The sequence below is a fragment of the Vombatus ursinus genome, unplaced genomic scaffold (genome assembly GCF_900497805.2).
Source record: "Vombatus ursinus unplaced genomic scaffold, bare-nosed wombat genome assembly UNPS02000580.1, whole genome shotgun sequence".
Lineage (NCBI taxonomy): Eukaryota > Metazoa > Chordata > Mammalia > Diprotodontia > Vombatidae > Vombatus > Vombatus ursinus.
The window spans coordinates 13,574,105-13,591,572 of NW_020940358.1; the positions used below are offsets into that span (position 1 = coordinate 13,574,105).

At 43.8% G+C, this 17,468-nt stretch overlaps 1 protein-coding gene across 1 annotated transcript in view; it reads left to right on the top strand.

The window, feature by feature from the left end:
• Nucleotides 1–17,395, top strand: part of LOC114034761 (piezo-type mechanosensitive ion channel component 2-like) — a 161,539-nt gene extending 144,144 nt beyond the window's left edge. Inside the window, exons 41-47 of the mRNA XM_027850563.1 lie at nt 531–678; nt 1,895–2,083; nt 3,110–3,202; nt 4,143–4,312; nt 13,062–13,141; nt 14,771–15,008; nt 16,431–17,395. Coding sequence (XP_027706364.1) covers nt 531–678; nt 1,895–2,083; nt 3,110–3,202; nt 4,143–4,312; nt 13,062–13,141; nt 14,771–15,008; nt 16,431–16,707 — 1,195 coding nt within the window. The 3' untranslated portion in view covers nt 16,708–17,395. The remainder of the gene's footprint in view (nt 1–530; nt 679–1,894; nt 2,084–3,109; nt 3,203–4,142; nt 4,313–13,061; nt 13,142–14,770; nt 15,009–16,430) is intronic.
• The last annotated feature ends 73 nt before the right edge of the window (nt 17,396–17,468 follow it).

Genomic DNA, 17,468 nt, shown 5'->3' on the forward strand with positions numbered 1-17,468 from the left:
GGAGCTGTCCAAAAGTGGAATAGCTGCTTTGGGAGGTAGTGAACTCCCCATAATTGGTAGAAGGGATGTCTGTTCCAGTAGAGGTTGGACAAAGTGACCTCTGAGGTCCTTGCCAACTCTGAGATTCTGTGAAATGATTTTTAAAAATAATTGTATGCCATAGGCATTCTCCTTGTTGCCCCCTCCTCCCTTTGCATTCTGCATTTCACAAACATTCCCTTGGGGTGTGCCACCTGATCTCGCCCTCCACATATTCTTCCAACTCCACATCTGGCTGGTTCGCCTGCAAATACACTTTCCCTGTTGAGGTTCCTCCATACATAGGGAATGGCTTCAGAAGAATATAGGAAGAATAACAATGTAAACATGATAGGATGGTTTAGAAACACCTACAATGGGGACTGATATCTGCTTTAGGAGTGACAACCCTCCTCCCTTCAAGCCCTGGATGAGAGTTCAGTCCTTGGGACCTTGAGGGGTGAGATGGCAGATAATGGAGCAGATACCCTGGATTTTGTCTCCTCTCACAGTTTTCGAATTGTGCCTTTCCTTTTGGAGTTGAGAGCGGTTATGGACTGGATATGGACTGACACTGCCCTCAGCCTGTCTAGTTGGATCTGCCTGGAGGACCTATATGCCAGTGTTTTCATCATGAAATGCTGGAAGGAATCTGAAAAGGTATGTGATCATGTTGTTGTTTGACTCTTTCTGAGCCCATAGGGGTTTTCTTGGCAAAGTGGTTTGCCATTTCCTTTTCCAGTGGATTAAGACAAACAGAGGTTAAGTGACCTGCCCAGGGTCACACAGCTAGTAAGCGTCTGAGGCTGAATTTGAACCCAGGTCTTCCTGAATCCAGGCCCAATGCTTTATCCACTGAGCCACCAAGCTGCTAACTTTTTTTTTTTGGTTGATTAGTCATGTCTGACTCTTTGTGACCCCATTTGGAATTCTCTTGGCAAAGCTACTGGAGTAGTTTGCCATTTCCTTCTCTTTCCTTCTCATTTTACAGATGAGGAAACTGAGGCAAACAGGGTTAAGTGACTTGTCCAGGGTCACACAGCCAGTAAGCATCTGAGTCTAGATTTGAGTTCAGGTCCTCCTGACTCAAGGGCCAATGCTTCTTCCACTGCACCACTTAGCTGCTTCATAGCAATTGCCTTATGTAATACTGGTTGGCTGCTTTTCTGGTTTATAGCAGAGCTTGATGTGGAATAGTCTGATTACTGATTACTGTCATTCTGTAAATTCCACCCATTCCCATCAGCTGCTGTCCATCAAGGAGGGGTGGAGAAGTAGTGTAGGAGAGTGGTAAGAGTAATGGATTGGGCATCAGATTACTTGTTTGAAACATACCTTCTTTGAGATGTTGAGTAAAGCACATCTTCCTTCTTGCCTCAGTTTCTTTATTTGTAAAATGAAGTGGGTTAGATTTGATGATTTCCAAGATTCCTTCCAGTTATGAGTTCTGTGATCCTGAAATGACACCCTTCCCTTCCCCTCGTCCTCTATTCCTCAATCCTGGCATTGAGCCCCTCCCATCCCTGTCACTGAGACCTCTGCTTAACATTGTTTACAGAATTGATAGCTCAGCCTAAATCCTTCCACACTCAACCAATAGCCATTGCTCTCAGCTTGGATCTAACTAGGTCTCAGCCCTGGGCATGATTATCCTTCCTGGCCTCATGGAGCTCAGGGTTAGGAGTCCCTGGATCAACCTTCCTTCATTGCTCACCCTTCCTCCCCCCACCATTTTAAACTACCATTAGCTATTCCTTCCATTTCCAATCTGCTTTTGTCCAGCCCGAGGAGAGCAGGCCTTCATCTCCCTAGTTGGTGTAACCGTGTTCTTCCTTTCTCTCTGTTCCCCCTCGGCCACCCTTATTCTTCTCTATAGAAATACCCCCATCTACCAGGGCAGCAGCAGAAGAAGATTGTGAAATATGGACAGGGAGGTGTTATTACTTTGGCCCTGGTTTTCCTCATGTGGTTCCCACTGGTTTTCATGTCTCTGCTGAAGTCAGTGGGGGGAGTGACCAACCAGCCCCTGGATGTCTCCATCAAAATTTCCATCAGTGGTTATGAGGTAAGGAAATGGGAAGAGGAGCAAGGAAAATGGTGGCAGTGGGAGAGTGGGATTTAGATTAACTTTCATGGGTCTCCATTATTTGTCTCCAGCCAATCTTTCCTAACCCTCTCATTCATTCTTCCGTAAATCAAACCCTCTATTCCCACCAAGTGTGTCTTCTCACTGTGCTCCTGCATACAGTAGGTCCAGTGTTTGCTTATGCCATCCATCTTCTATGCCTAGAATTCCTTCACCATCCTTACGGCCTCTCCTAATACTACCATTCTTCTGGGCCCATATTCATCTCTGACTCCTCCAGCACACACTGATAACCCTCTTCTCTCACCACCTATGGTTTGAACCACACAATTTAGCACCTATTTGTGTCCAAAGGCATAGAAAAAGACAGCAGGGTGTAGTGGAAGTCCAGTGAGTATTGGAGTCAGAAGAGCTGGCTTCTAGGCCACATTCCAGCATGTCATAGCTCCAGGAACTCTGGATAAATCACCTAACTGCTCCAGTCTTCAGTTTGCTAATTCAAAAATGAGGATGGTCATGTTGATATTACCTACCTTGTTGTGAAGAAAGCACACTGTAAACTTTAAGACATGATAGAAGTGTTAGTATTGTTACATCTTTTTCTGTGAACATTTGTGTGTGTGTGTGTGTGTGTGTGTGTGTGTGTGTGTCTTGCCTCCTCGGTGACTCTTGACTCCCCCCGAGGCACTAGCAGGTTCCTTCTGTCTCCACAGTGTGAGTAGCCCAAAGCTAGATAGATACACAAGAAGTAGATGCTTAGTGTACACAGTGTCCCCAAAGTTCTGGTGTGGTTTTAAGCTTTAACAGCTACTACAAATATGTTCATTGGTGCTAAAGCTTTTCAGAACTATTAAACCTTAATATGAAATACCAATATTAAAGCTATTTAATAGCTATTACAACTTAAAAGTGCACTGAAACTTTTGGGATACCATGTACACTTAATGAATGACCATTGCCCAATGGATGTATTTCAGTGTCATTTTCTTTTCCCCTTTTCCCTAGACCCTTTTTACCATGAGTTCTCAGCAGCAAAATCTTATCCCGTTCTCTCAGAAAGCATTTGACAACCTGACAGCTCAGTATGCTTTCCATCCGGTAAGTGTCTCTCAAAGCACCAAGAAATCACCTGCTCATGAAGATTCTGTTCTCCTTCCATTGTTCTTTTCTCCCTTCTCTTAGCTCACTTAGTGGAGGGAGGGTACCTGCATAGCTAAGCACCGAGAAGGTAAATCAGGATTTGGTATATTCTCTTGGAAGGTCCTTAAAGATGGCTAAGGAGACCTTGCATTTTCAGATTAGAAGAGAACACTTTTGCATTTTGGTTTTTTTTTCTTTCATTCTTCATGTGGCACGATGGAAAGATCCCTAGGCTAGAAGCCAGGGGATTTGGGTTCTATTATCATCCTTGCCATTAACTTGCTAGGTGACCTTGGGCAAAATTTCTTCTGTTCTTTGGGCCTCAGTTATATCATCATCATCATCATCACTAACATTTATATATGCCTTGAAGGTTTACCAGGTAATTTGCATATGTTCCCTCATTACCTCATTTAATCCTTATAACAAGCCTTGTTAGGGAGGAGCTATTATTATCTCAAATTTTACAGATGAAGAAATTTAAACCTGAGAGAGGTTAAGTGACTTACCCAGGGTCACACAGCTAGTTAAATGTCTGAGGCAGGTTTAAAACTCAGGTCTTGCTGACTCTAAGTCCGACAATCTATCCACCATGCCACATATCTGCCTCTGTATAATGAGAGGCTTGATTTAGAGCAGGGGTTCTTGACCAGTTTTGTTTTTGCATTATAGGCCCCTTTGTAAGTCTGGTGAGGCCTTTGGAGCCTTTCTTAGAATAATATCTTTAAATGCATAAGGTAAAATAGATAAGATTACAAAATACGAGTTATCAAAATACGAGAAAAAAAATTCACAAACCCCTGTTGGATGGTCTTTGTGGTCTAGGGCTCATGTCCTAGGATTAAATAGTTCACATTCCCCACTCCCCTTTTCCTTTCCTCCCCTCCCTGCCTCCCAGGCTGCCATGCAGTTCATATCGAACTATCATGCAGAGGATATCACTGTGGCGAAGATCAAAAGTCATGCCAGCCTCCTCTGGAACATCAGCCCTGCCAACCGGGCAGCCATGATCACCGAGCTCTCCACTGCCACGGCTGTCTATGTCACCTTGATGTGGACCATTCAGAGGTAACTAGGGATCTGTTTCATCCAGGACACTTTCTGCATGTCTGAGCATCTGAAGGCAGACATTTCAGGATCTTCAGTGGGGATTTCAGTCTCTTATAGGGTACTGCACAGAGGAATGTACTTAATAAATGTAGCTTTGATTCATTCCTTAGTTGCTCATTGACCTAGAAGTCCTTGTCAGGAAGCATTCAGGCCACTTTTCTCCCAGAGGTGGATAGAGGCAGGAAGCGTCGGGGACTCCTGAGGAAGGGCAAGCCTGCAGTTAAACCACCAGAGAGGTGCCTGGGTTGGGTTGGATGCTTGCCAGGAAGAGGCACACGATCATTTTTCTTCACTCTGTCCTTACAACTTGGCCTCTATACAAACAACATGTCTGTCTAGGGAGCCAATAAGATCAGAGGGTTTTAAAGTTGGGTGGGACCATAAAGATCACCCAGTCTCACCCCTTAATTTTACAGATGAGGAGACCTAAGACCAGGGAAGGTGACTTGCTCAAGGCCACGCTGGCAATAAGGAGAACACTAAAATGAGAAGTTAGACCTCCTCTCCAAGTCCAGTGCTTTTTCCATTACACCCTCTGAATAATTACACTTCACACACACACACACACACACACACACACACCCATACACAATTAGTACCACACACACAGCTGGATGTATGCTTTGAGCCACTCCCTCGGTAGTGTGGATGACTTTACACATCCTGGCAATCGTCACATATAAAGGGGAAAGAGGGTTCATTGGATCAAAAATTTTGAGGTAGAAGACACCCTTAGACATCACTGGGTCTAACTCCTCATTTTATAGATAATGAAACTGAGACCCAGAGAGGCTAAATTACTTATCCAAGGTCACTTAGCTCATGTCAAAGAAGGGATTTGAACCCAGGTCTTCTGGTTTGTGGGGTAGCTAGGTGGTGCAGTGGACAGAGTTCTGGGCCTGAAGTGAGGAAGATTCGAATTGGAATCTGGCCTCAGACACTTACTAGCTGTGTGACCCTGGGCAATTCACTTAACCCTGTTTGCCTCAGTTTCCTCATCGGCAAAATGAGCTGGAGAAGGAAATGGCAAACCACCCCAGTATCTCTGCCAAGAGAACCCCAAATGGGGTCACGAAGAGTCGGACATGACTGAGCAACAGCAACAACTTCTGGTTTGCAAGTCCAGCATTTATTCTATCTACTATACCAGGCTATTTCTCTCTTTTTCTGATTAGATTTGTAGTTCAGGAGTGTGCATCATAATAATTATTATTATAATAATTCACATTTACGTATAGATAACTTAAGATTTATAAGGTGCCTTATTTAATTATACAATTTGATTCTCACAACTCAATGAAGTTAAGCACCATTAGTATCCCATCTTATAGATGAAGAAACTGAGGCTCAACAAGGTGAAATGACTTGCCTATAATCACTCAGTTAGTGTGTAAGGTAAGATTCAAATCCAATTAGCAGTTCCTAAGTTTCTGAACCACAGAAAGTTAGAGTTAGAAGGGCACTCAGGGATCACCTAGTACCATGCTCTTATTGTATGGTGGAGACTGAGGCCCAGAGAGGCAAGTCAACTAGCCCGAAGTGGCAGGACTCAAAGCATGGTCTTCTGACTCCATGACCAGTGCCCTTTCCTCTCTTTACCATGCTGCCTCCTAAAATGGGTCCCACACATGTCCCATACATCACAACTTTCACGATTTAAACACTCTGTTCTGTCGGAGAACTTGTATTGTTCCTTTGAAACTGTGTAGTCAAGAGTTAACATGGCCCCATTACTGGTTGGGAAGGGAAAAGCATTCTTGTTTGTGTGTATGCCAGGGGTGGGGAACCTTTGGCCTTAAGGCCTTGTAGGTTCTCAAGTGTGGCCTTTTGATTGAAGGTTTCCCACCCTTGGCATATGCTGTCCTGCTCCTGGTCACACATAGCATGAACTTCCCCATGTCTGCACCCACTGGTTTGCATCTCTGATGAAGAAACAAAAGGAGAAAGTTAACATATACCTATCCATAGAGTTGGGAGTTACTGATTATAAGCCCTCCAGTTCTGAGAGAGAGCCTTTTGACCCTGGGCAAGTCACATCACTTCTCTGTTTCCTCATCTGCAAAAACGGTAATAATGATCCTTGCATGACTAAGCTCACAGAACTGTTCTAAGGAAAGTTCATATGTCTCACAAGTTCCTGCTATGAACGGCTTGGTCCAAATTCATCCCCACTGCTTGGAGGATGCACTCTGCTGGTGGGAGGCCAGGGGACTCCCATGGCACCTAGACAGCCTCTGTTTTATTTCTCACCCCAGTTGTGAAGACTGAATGGAGAAAAATGATTGCGTTATCCCCCAGCCACAGAAGGAACCCTAAGCTTTCTTTGTCTTGTGGATGCCCAGGCTGACAGGCAGGAGACAGGACTAACTTCCTGGTGTTTTAAGGGCTTTCATCCCTTAAAGTTTCTTCACACAGAGAACATTTACTTACTCTGTAAAAAAAAAAAAATAACAAAACAAAATTTTAAAAACCTCCAAATTTTTGAAAGTTTTTATATTTTATTTTTTCCAATTACATATAAAAACAATTTTAAATATTTTTTTTTAATTTTAAGTTCCAAATTCTCTCCCTCCTTCCCTAAATTTTTGGAAATCATAGAAAGGGGGTTTGAAGTTCATCTTCCTGAACCTCCCAAAAAATGTATTTTTAAGGGAAGATCAGTTGAGGGAAAACTGTGTAGTTTTTCTATTTTGTCCTTGAGAGAAGCCTTATTCAGCGCCAGATTGTTGTGGAGTAATTACCACCCTCTGGTGCCTGCAGAGCACTCCTCTCTGGTGCAGTGCTCTGCTCTTTTCACCTAGCATCTTGGCCTTGTCTGTTTGTCCACTCATGGCTGAACAGCTGCAGAGGGCAGTCAGTTAGGACCATGAGATTTTAGGGTTGAAAGGAACCTCATAGAGGTCATCTAGTCCAATCTTCTCACTTTACACATTGGAAACTGAAGACCATAGAGGAGAAATGACTTGCCCAAGGTCACACAATTGTGGCAGAGCTGGGATTTGAATCCAGGTCTCTTGATTATAAATCCAGTGGGTTTTCCCCCCACTGCCTAATTTCTAAAAGTTACTGGTAAGCAGCATGCCTATGTTTTAATCAGTATGCCTATTTAATTCGTTCAGAAGCAGTTATCTCTGTCCTGCATAGAATTTTAGGGATAATGTCAAAGGACCTCGGTTCAATTCCCAGCCCTGTTACTTATTGTTTATGAGACTTCGGCAAGTCCTTTCCCACCCCATCCCTTCCACCCCCAACCTCAGTTTCTCCCTGTGTAAAGTAAGGGGGAGTGGTATGTTCAAACAAAATGATCCATAAAGCCCCTTCCAACTCTAATCCTATCTATGATCCTAGAGGGACTGAGAGAAGAGAAATACAGAATAGAGAAGAAAACAATTTTCCTCCAGCATAGTCGTTTCTCTGTGGCCACTCCCCATCTCCTCTGGCTCCTCTGGCTGCTGGGGCAGCTTGGGTGGGGTGTCCCCAAGGACGTGCCTGGGCTAGAGCAGCTCATGTTTTGAGGCTAGAAGTAATTAAGATTTCATTTCCCTTCAGTTGCCTGGTTGTAGCAGCTGGGGCCGGGAGGCTGGAAGCAAAATTTGAGTCAGAGCTTGGGAGGGGGGTGCAGGAAGCAGCCCTTTCCACCCTCTGGACTTTAGCTGGGGCTAGCTCAGCATTCCTCACTGAACTTCATCCTCCCCTTTCAGGAATGTCTCTATAGTCAAGAATGCTGAAGCATCCGGCAAGTACACCGTGTGTTACAAAGATAAGGAAATGAGAGATCAAATTGTCCAAATGCTTACCCACATCAGGAATGAACCCATGTAGGTATTTCCAGACTCTTTTTGTAGCTCCTTTAAGCTGTGGCCTGCTTTCTACTGAGCATAACAGAATAAATATGGGTGCTACAGAAAGCAAAAGTTATTTTTTGAATCTCTATCATCTTTCCCCTTAATGATACTAATTCCATGTCTTCTGATACAAAGTAAGGTCAAAGTCAGATTTCCATTTAGGATTTGTTGCTTGCTGTTTGTCCTTCATTCTCAAAGAGGACCATGACATCAGGAAGGAGACGTCATGACTTGCAGTTGAATTGGATTTAAGTGAGGCAGGCTGTGCAAAGTCACCAGCCTCACTTTCTCCTCCAGAACCATCTGGGTCCAGTGGCAAGATATAGATCAGAATGACTGGAGATGGAATTGAGGAAATGAGAGGCCTTGGCCTTTTTGAGCTCAGTCTTTCCCAGGTCTCAGTTTGTTTGAGGCAATGCCCATTCAGTGATTAAGGCTAGGTAAAAATGAGGCAAAAAAAAAAAATGGCCTCTTTTACCTAGCTAAAAAAAAAAAAAAATAATAATAATAAAATCAATCTGGGAGGGGAAGGCCCTCAGGATTTCTGGCCAAAACAGAAACAACTGCTATTTACACTCACTCAGAGCCATCTAAATCCAAACAATGACCAAATGAGCTTGGGCTGGGACCACTGTTGGCCAATCCATGAGAGCCAGAGGGATTTGGGTTTAAGGCGTGGTCCTTCAAAAAGAAATTTATCCCGTAAACTCTAAGATATGTTGTTAGGTTGCAGTGATCAAAATCTGTATTCCTTTAGGCAGAGCACCTTCAGGTAAGAGTATGATTCCCTATGTGGATGGAAAGAAGGAAGGAAGGAAGGAAGGGAGGGAGGGAGGAAGGGGAGGGGAGGAGGGAAGAAGGGAGAGAGGGAGGGAAGAGGAAAGGGAAGGGAAGGGAGGAGCTGCATTGCTTAACTGGAACTGGCCAGTCCCCAGTGGGGCGGCTACTACTGCTAGGATTTAAGATTAGGAGCAATGGGGAAAAGCAGCAAAGATGAGGGTTTGGGCCACATTAGTAATTAGAACTGTCCCAAAGTGAATTGTGGGTTCCCAATGACTAGAAGCATCAAAATGAAAAAGGCTGGATGATTGCTTGTTAGGAATGTTGCAGAGGGCATTCATTTAGGTATGGTTTGATCAAGCTGGCCTCTGTGGGCCTTTACAACTGTGAGACTTGGTGATTCTAGTAGATGCGCCTACTTCTCTTTTTTCTAGGACATCCTTGGGACTAGAAGGCATGGGCCTTCCTGATCCTAGGGTCTCTTCCTCTACCTTCTGAAGACTCCAACCTCTGGCATAGTTCTATTCTACCACCATTTAAAACAATATTCTTCTGTTCTTCCATTTCTCCCCTTTCATTTCCAAAGCATAGCAGCAATTCCCTCATAAAATAATCATAATACTAGCACCACTAACCTTACAGGGTTGTTACAGGGAAAATGCAAATGTCTCACAGGGGTCCCATGTGAGCATGAGGATGGTTTGTGGCAAAATCATCCCCACTACTCAAGAACTCCCCTCCTCACCCTCCCCTAATAGTTTCCAGGAATCTTACCTGTGAGAAGGTCTCCAAGAACAAGAAGAGACATTCCTGAAAGGGGAGGATGAAGTTCAGTGAGGAATGCTGAGCTAGCCCCAGCTAAAGTCCAGAGGGTGGAAAGGGCTGCTTCCTGCACCCCCCTCCCAAGCTCTGACTCAAATTTTGCTTCCAGCCTCCCGGCCCCAGCTGCTACAACCAGGCAACTGAAGGGAAATGAAATCTTAATTACTTACCACCTGCTACAAGGCTGGACCTTGAGGGAAGACCTTAAATGATTTGATTATGAACCTCTCTTAATATCCTTCTCTCTAACCTTTGATACTCTGCTTAGACTTATTCCTCAAGGATTAGCATATTCCATCCTTTTATACTTGCCCCATGCCTGATGCTTAACCCCTAGGTGTTGAGGTTCCTCCACCCCCACAGGCTGCTGTTACAGACTCAACCCTGCCCCACAGTGTCCCACTCAGGATCTGCCTGCATCTTCCACTATGCCCACTGGTATACCTGCTATGCAATTAACAAACTTTCTTCATCTTAAACCTCTTCCTTTCTCCTTCCATTTTCTGAAACTCACTGAAAACTAGCTCCCTTCTAATACCCTCACCCTAATTCCAGTACTGGCTGGACTTTTTCTCATACTTCAGGTCACAGTGGGAGAGTCAGGGTACTCTTTTCCCCCACTTGCTATTTCTAGACTCTCCTCTTCATGTTATCCAAGTTTGTCATCCATTTCATAACCTAGTGGTTGCTATCTCTTGATTCCTAGGACATTTCCCTTCCTTCCTTAATGAGTTCAGTACCTGGCTCAGTCTTTCCTCTCTCTATACTGCTCTCATCTTCCAAATGCCCTCACTTCCTAGTTCCTCAGTCTGCTCAGTTCTCATGACCTACTCCTTGACTTTACCTCAGCTACACAAAGAAATGGTCATTCCCTTGATCTTGCCATCACCCATGTTGTGTTCTCTTCCACATTCACTTACCCCAGAATTCCTTTATATGATCACAATCTTTTATCATTCTATCTTTGCCTATACCCTGTGACCCCTAACTTTGTTCTTTGTACTCACTGAGACCTTTATTCCCTCCACTCCTCAATTCTTTCCAAGGTCATTACCCTTACATTGGCTACACTCCCCTTGCTCCCTTATCTCAACTCCTAGGTTAACCAACCCAATTCTCTAACATCACCTCCTCTCAAATCTCTTATCATCTTGTTCTATTGCCAATCACACCTTGCCAAATCCCACCCCAGAATTACTCCCCCTATCCACCTATTTTGCACCTATTCCCATCCTGGAATGGAGGCAATCATGAAACCATGCTGAATGGGGCCAACTACACATTTATGTTATCTAATCTCAACTGAGTCCTCACTAAGCAAGACAATCATTCTACTCATCCCTAATTAATTTGCTATCTCACTCTCCGCCACAGCAGTTCCAAACCTTCTCATCTCTTCTCAAGCCTCCTACAGCAGTCCCTCCTCCCACCTTTTTTGCTGAGGACCTTGCCCCATATTTCCCTGAAAAAGAAAAATGGAAGTCATTCCCCAAGAACCTCTCTCCTTCTCCTCCCCCCCCACCTCCCACCCTGCCTACATCTCTCATCACTCAGACATCCTCTTCCACAATCTCCTCCTTCAATCCAGTCTTGGATCGAGAAGTGGCCCTTTTCCTTGCCAAGGCCAACTGTTCTATATGAACCTTTGATCCTATCTCCTTTTAACTACTCCAGCAGAATGACCCCACTCACTCTCTTATCTTTGGTCTCTATATATTGGCTTTTCCCTGCTGCCTACAAACATGCTCATATCTTCCCCATCCTTTAAAAACAACAACAAAACCCTTCATTTGATCTGACCATTTCTGTTAGTTATCATCCTATCTCTCCTCCCCTTCTCAATTAAACTCTTTGAGAAAGTCATCTATACTAGGTACTTCTACTTTCTCTACTCTCTCTTCTAAACCCTCTGAAATCTAGCTTCAAACCTATTCAACTGAAGCTGCCCTTTCTAACGTTACTAATGATTTCTTTATTGCCAAATCTAATGGCCCTTTCTCAGTCTTTATCCTTCTTGACCTCTATGCAGCCTTTGACTCCATTGATCATCTCCTCTCTCTTCTCTAGAGTTTCATGACACTTCTCTCTCCTGGTTCCTCCATCTGTTCAAATATTCCTTTTTAATCTCCTTGGCTGGTTGTTCATCAGTGTCACACCCACTGTGACCTGTTGCTCTTTCCTAAGACTGCCTTGTTCCTCTCTTCACTCTATACTTGGAGGTCTCATCGGCCTCATGGATTCACTTATCAGATGATTTCCAGATCTATATATCTAACCCCACTCTCTCTCTCTCCTGAGTTATCTAACATTACCACCTGCCTTTTGAACATCTCAAACTGGATGTCACATAGGCATCCCAAACTTAAAACAAAATAGAATTCATTATCTTTCCTCTATATCCTCCCCTCTTCCAAACTTTCCTATCATTGTTGTGAGCATGACTATCCTCCCAGTCACCCTAGCCTATAATCTTGGTGTTATCCTCATCTCCTCACTTTCACTCATCCCACATATACAATCCATAACCAAATCTTTTGATTTCTATCACAATATCTCATATGCATTCCTTCTCTCCACTCACACAACCACCACCCTATTTCTGGCTCTCATTGCCTCACATCTAGACTGTTGCAATCACCTCCTAATTGGTCTCCTGACCCCAACTCTCCCCCCACTCCAATTTATCTTCTACCTGGCTGCCAAAGTGAATTTCCTAGAGAGAAGATCTGACAATTTCATTCTCCCCTACTCAACAAACTCCAATGTTTCCATTTTGCCCGTTGGGCATTTAAAGCTCTTCATAATCCAGCCCCTTCCTACTTGCAGTTTTACAGCTTCAGAACTAGAGCCACTCTGTTGGAAGCTGGGCTTCCTGAATAAGACAGATACCTCAGTCAGATTTCAGGATTGATCCAGGTGGCTTCTGGCCTTCCTAGCACATCAAAATCCAGGCAACTGAATTTCAGAAGCTTCCATCTCATTACATGGAAAAGAATGAATCCAGTCACCAAACTCTTGGCTTCTAAATTAAAGAATCCCTGGTTACTCTTAAATTGATTTTTAAAAGTATGTGGGGGAGGGTGATTGGGGATTGAGATTTAAGAAGGCTTTAGAAATAATTTAATTTCTTTAAGTAGCCAATAGCATCACCATCAGCTTACCAGCATGTTTTATGTTGTGATCATGATAGAAAGTAGAAAAAAGTAGAAACAAAGTAGAACAAAATGAGCTAATTTTTTTTTCTTTCTCCCCTCTTGAAGAACTCTTCCTGGTCTGATCCCCAAAGCTCTGAGGACAACAGCTGGAACAGAAGCTAAGATTGCTCACCGGTTGGAAGTTGGTAAGACATTCAGTCCAATGGTCAGCTTCACATATGGCCCCAGACTTATTGTTCTTACTTACACTAAGGGGACCTCTTTTCCTATGGACCTTTTAGTCTGCTTTTGAACCAACTGAGCCCTGATCCTAACTGAACCTGGCTACGTTTTTGATTCCTCCCAGCTGAGGAAGACACTTTGCTTAAAGTGGAAGGAATAATTTGCTTTGGCACATAAAATGACTGCAATCTTGAAGGCAGAGAATAGAATGGGTGGGAGAGGTATGGGGAGGTCAGGGAACTGGACTGCTAATTCTGCGAGGTTTTCATGAAGGGTAGAAAAAAGAACATGGGATTTGGATTTAAAGGCCTGGGGTGAATCCTGGCTCTTTCACTTTTCATGTGTTCTTAGGTAAGTCACTTTACTACTATAGGCCTTTGTTTATTCCTTTGTAAAATGAGAGTTCTGAACTAGATGGCTTCTAAGATCCTTTCCAAATCTAAATCAATGATTCTTTGATGTTGGCCTTGCTTACATTGCTGATTCTAATGCTCTGGGAGGCAGCAGAGAGGCCTTATCACAGTTATAAACCAAAACCAAAACAATGTCCTACCTCTGCATGCTGCCTTGAACTCTTTTTGATTTGTTTCTTTTTTCCCTTACAAATTTTTTTGAACCAAACAATTGAGTATTTCCACATATAATGTAGAACAGGATTACACAAGAAACAGTGAATCCCTGTTGTGCACAGCTTGCCTTTCTTTTTAAGTGTATTATACATTCAATATACAAGTTCCAAAGCTTTTCTTTTCTGTGATTCCTTCTCCCTTCTTCTCATTTTTTGTTTCTTGGGAACTCTATTTCTCTCTCTACTCTCCCTCTTTCTCCCCCACCCCAAAGGGAAAAAAAAATCTTTGTATAATTTGCATAATTAAACAAAACAAATTCCTACACTCGCCCTGTCCAAAACCACTTCTCATTCTATATCGTGTCCATCACCTCAATGTTATCAGTAGCTTTTGACTTTTTAAAAAAGAGACCTAGAAGGAAACCTGTTTACTCCCTGTTTTGTTTTTTACTGGACCTGTGATTTTTTTTTTTTCCTGTTGGTAATTCCTGTTGAGGAAATTTCTCTAATTCGAAGTGGTACCTTTTTTCAATTTTTAGTCTCAGGTACTGAGTCTTATAGACTAGGCCACTAAGAGGGTGAGTTACCCAAGGTCACATAGCTATTATATGGCACAGGATCTAAACCTAGATTTTCCCAACTCTGCAGATATCTCTCTATTTATTAGGTCACACTACAACTCCTACCTTAGAACTTTTTTTTTTGGTGGGGGGGAGGCAATTGGAGTTAAGTGACTTGCCCAGGGTCACAGAGCCAGTGAGTCAGAGGTAAGATTTGAACCTGGATTTTCCTAGCTCTAAGACCAGCTCTCTAGCTCCTTCATCATGGCTGCCTCTAAGGCTAAAATACTGGAAGGAAATACCATGGAATACCTGTGCATGATACATAGGTATAGTCTCAGGATTTTCTTCAGGCTTGGATGAGAATGAAGGCCTTGTCCTTGAAGGATTGACTTTTACTCAGCGAGGAGAGGGTGTTAGTCTGCCTTGGAGTAAATCTTTGGTGAGTCCCTCTTTTCTTTCAGTCCATTCTGAAAAACCCCAGGACATCGACAAGCTGGCTTTCTACCGAAACATCACCATCCGGCTGCAGCAGCTGGAGGCCAATGCCTCATCCTCAGGCTCCAGGACCACTGAGTGGTGGGTTATCCAAGAGTGGAGACCCAGCTGTGCAAAGAACCGAGGCTGTAGTCGGGACCTTGAGATTATTATCTACAATGACAAAGTCAGCCCCCAGAGCCTGGGCTTCCTTGCAGGATATGGGTAAGAAATCAAGTATCTCCTGGGGGAGCTTGCCTGTTTGGAAAGGGCCCAGGTTGTCCTTAGAATGCCACAGAAGGGCTCAGCAGTGCTTATAAGGCTGGTAGTAGTTCTGAAGCTAGAACAAACCAAAAACCAGTGTCAGGGTTAGAAAAGCCCTAAGGGATCGAGTCCAGTTTCATCCATTTTATAGATGGGGGAAAAGGCCTAGAGAAAGGCACTGACTTTTCTAGTCACACAAAGGAAAAACCAAGAGAACTCAAGTCTCTGATCCTTAGAACTTTAAATTATCAAAGTTTAAAAGTGTATGGAGCTTTATGAAGAGACTCTATATTACATGTACATTCCCTAAGGGTAATGCTAAAAATGTTTATTGGTGGGAAGACCTTGGTTCAAATCTTTCCTCTCACACATATTGGCTGAGTGACCCTGGGCAGGTCACTTTAGTGCTCTCTTACATAACTTCCTAAGGCTGGGAGTTGCAGAGAAGGTCGTGACCTGCGTTGAGAGATTACTCACGAAGGAATTTTCCTACTCCAAAGAAATCACAGGTCTGAACAGCAAAAAAAAGTATCCCCCAAAACGTATCTACAAACACTGAGTGCCTAGGGAGCACCAGGCAGTGAACACAAACATAAATGAAGATGAGCAGAAGGTTGATATCCAAGTGTTCATTGTCATCTAGTGGAAAGAACCCTGAACTCCAGACCTGCTTATTCTACTCACCTGCTTTGGGCAAATCATTACACTTCTCGGGGGCCTCAATATATCTATCTACCCACAAAATAAGAAGAGTTCCACCCCTACCTTCCCCAGGATTTCATGAGCAAAAATGAGAGATGGGCTTTTTAGAAGGATGTGACAAAAACAGAAATTAGTATTGATCACAAAATTTAACTCTATTTAGCTTCAGTGGCAAGTATAAAGGGTTTTGTTGGGTGTTTTTGTTTGTCTTTAGAATTAACTGGATTGCTTGCATTTTGATTCTTCAGAAATTGTGGTGTTCCTAGATTCACAACATACAGCTTCCCAGAACATTTGTGGACTTTGTTGTTAAGTTAGGTGGTTACACCAGGGCAGCTTGGGACCATGGGAAGCACTGTGCAGTTTCCCAAGTGCAATCAATACATTCCTTTTTCTATCCAATTTTGGGCCTAATTCATTATCTTTCCGTAGCACTCCACCCCCCCCCCCCAATTTCAAGAAGTAGGTTTGTATGATAGTGTTGGACTTGGAGTCAGGAGAGACCTGGGTTCAAATCCCGCTTCTGAAACTTGTGAACAAGTCCTTTAAAACTATAAATTATAGATGGACAGAGATCCCCGTCAACAGACGGAGTTGAAATAAAATAATTATAACAAGAGCTAGATTGTCCCCAATCACATAGTAAAGGCCTTTTTTGCTTTCTCCCTGTCTCCCTCACAGTATTGTTGGGCTGTACGTCTCTGTTGTCATGGTTATTGCTAAATTCATCCGGGAACACTTCAATGGCATCTCCCGATCCATCATGTATGAGGAGCTCCCCAACGTGGACCGCATCCTCAAGCTTTGCACTGACATTTTCCTGGTCAGGGAAATGGGTGACCTTGAGCAGGAGGAGCAGCTCTTCTCCAAGCTCATCTTTCTGTATCGTTCCCCAGAGACCATGATCAAGTGGACCCGAGAGGCCCAGCCCCCTCCCCAGCAGCCTGTGGATCAATGATTTGGGTCCTGGCAATCATGCAAGACCACATGCAGATACCCTCCCCCACACTCACCTGCATTCCTTGCTAAAGCCTAGCTCTCAGTGCACAAAGAACAAATCCCTCATCGCTGATCACCCAGCAGTCTGCCTAGCCCTGTGGCCCTGCCCTGCTGGCAGGTAGCCTCGGCCAAAGCTGAAGCAAGGAAAGCGCTCCTCTGATGCTGTAACTGTTACTAACATGGGCAGCAGGCGAAGGTGACATGTAGGAGCATTTTGTCTTTCAATGGTTTTTGTTACTAGAGGAAAGTCTGGCTATTGCTGCATGTGCCAGTGGATGGCCCGGGACAGTCTGACAGACCGCACAGCCTGAGTGACTGGCAGCAATCACTCCTCTCTTGGGACACAGACTTGCAGGTCCCCACTCTTGGGCATGGCGGCTAATCAGGTGGTCTTGAAATCTTTCCTACTGTTATTTAACTCCTCATGTGGGTGCTAGCTCAATTAGACTGTAAGCTCTATGAGGGGCAGGAAGTTTTTTTAAACTACATTATAGTACAACTGAGAAACCAGTTGTTCAATAAATTGTGTTGATGAACAAAGGAAGAGTCACTTTTCTCTCTCATAAAAGGGAAACACCAAGAGTTTCAGAAGGGACATACTCTGCGCAGTGACCATACCCCTTGTCTACAAGATACACATAAGAAGAGGCCCACCATTCAAATCTCAGGCTGTAAAGGAAACCTGGCCTCTCCTCTTCCCTCCCTCAGTGAGCCAGGTCA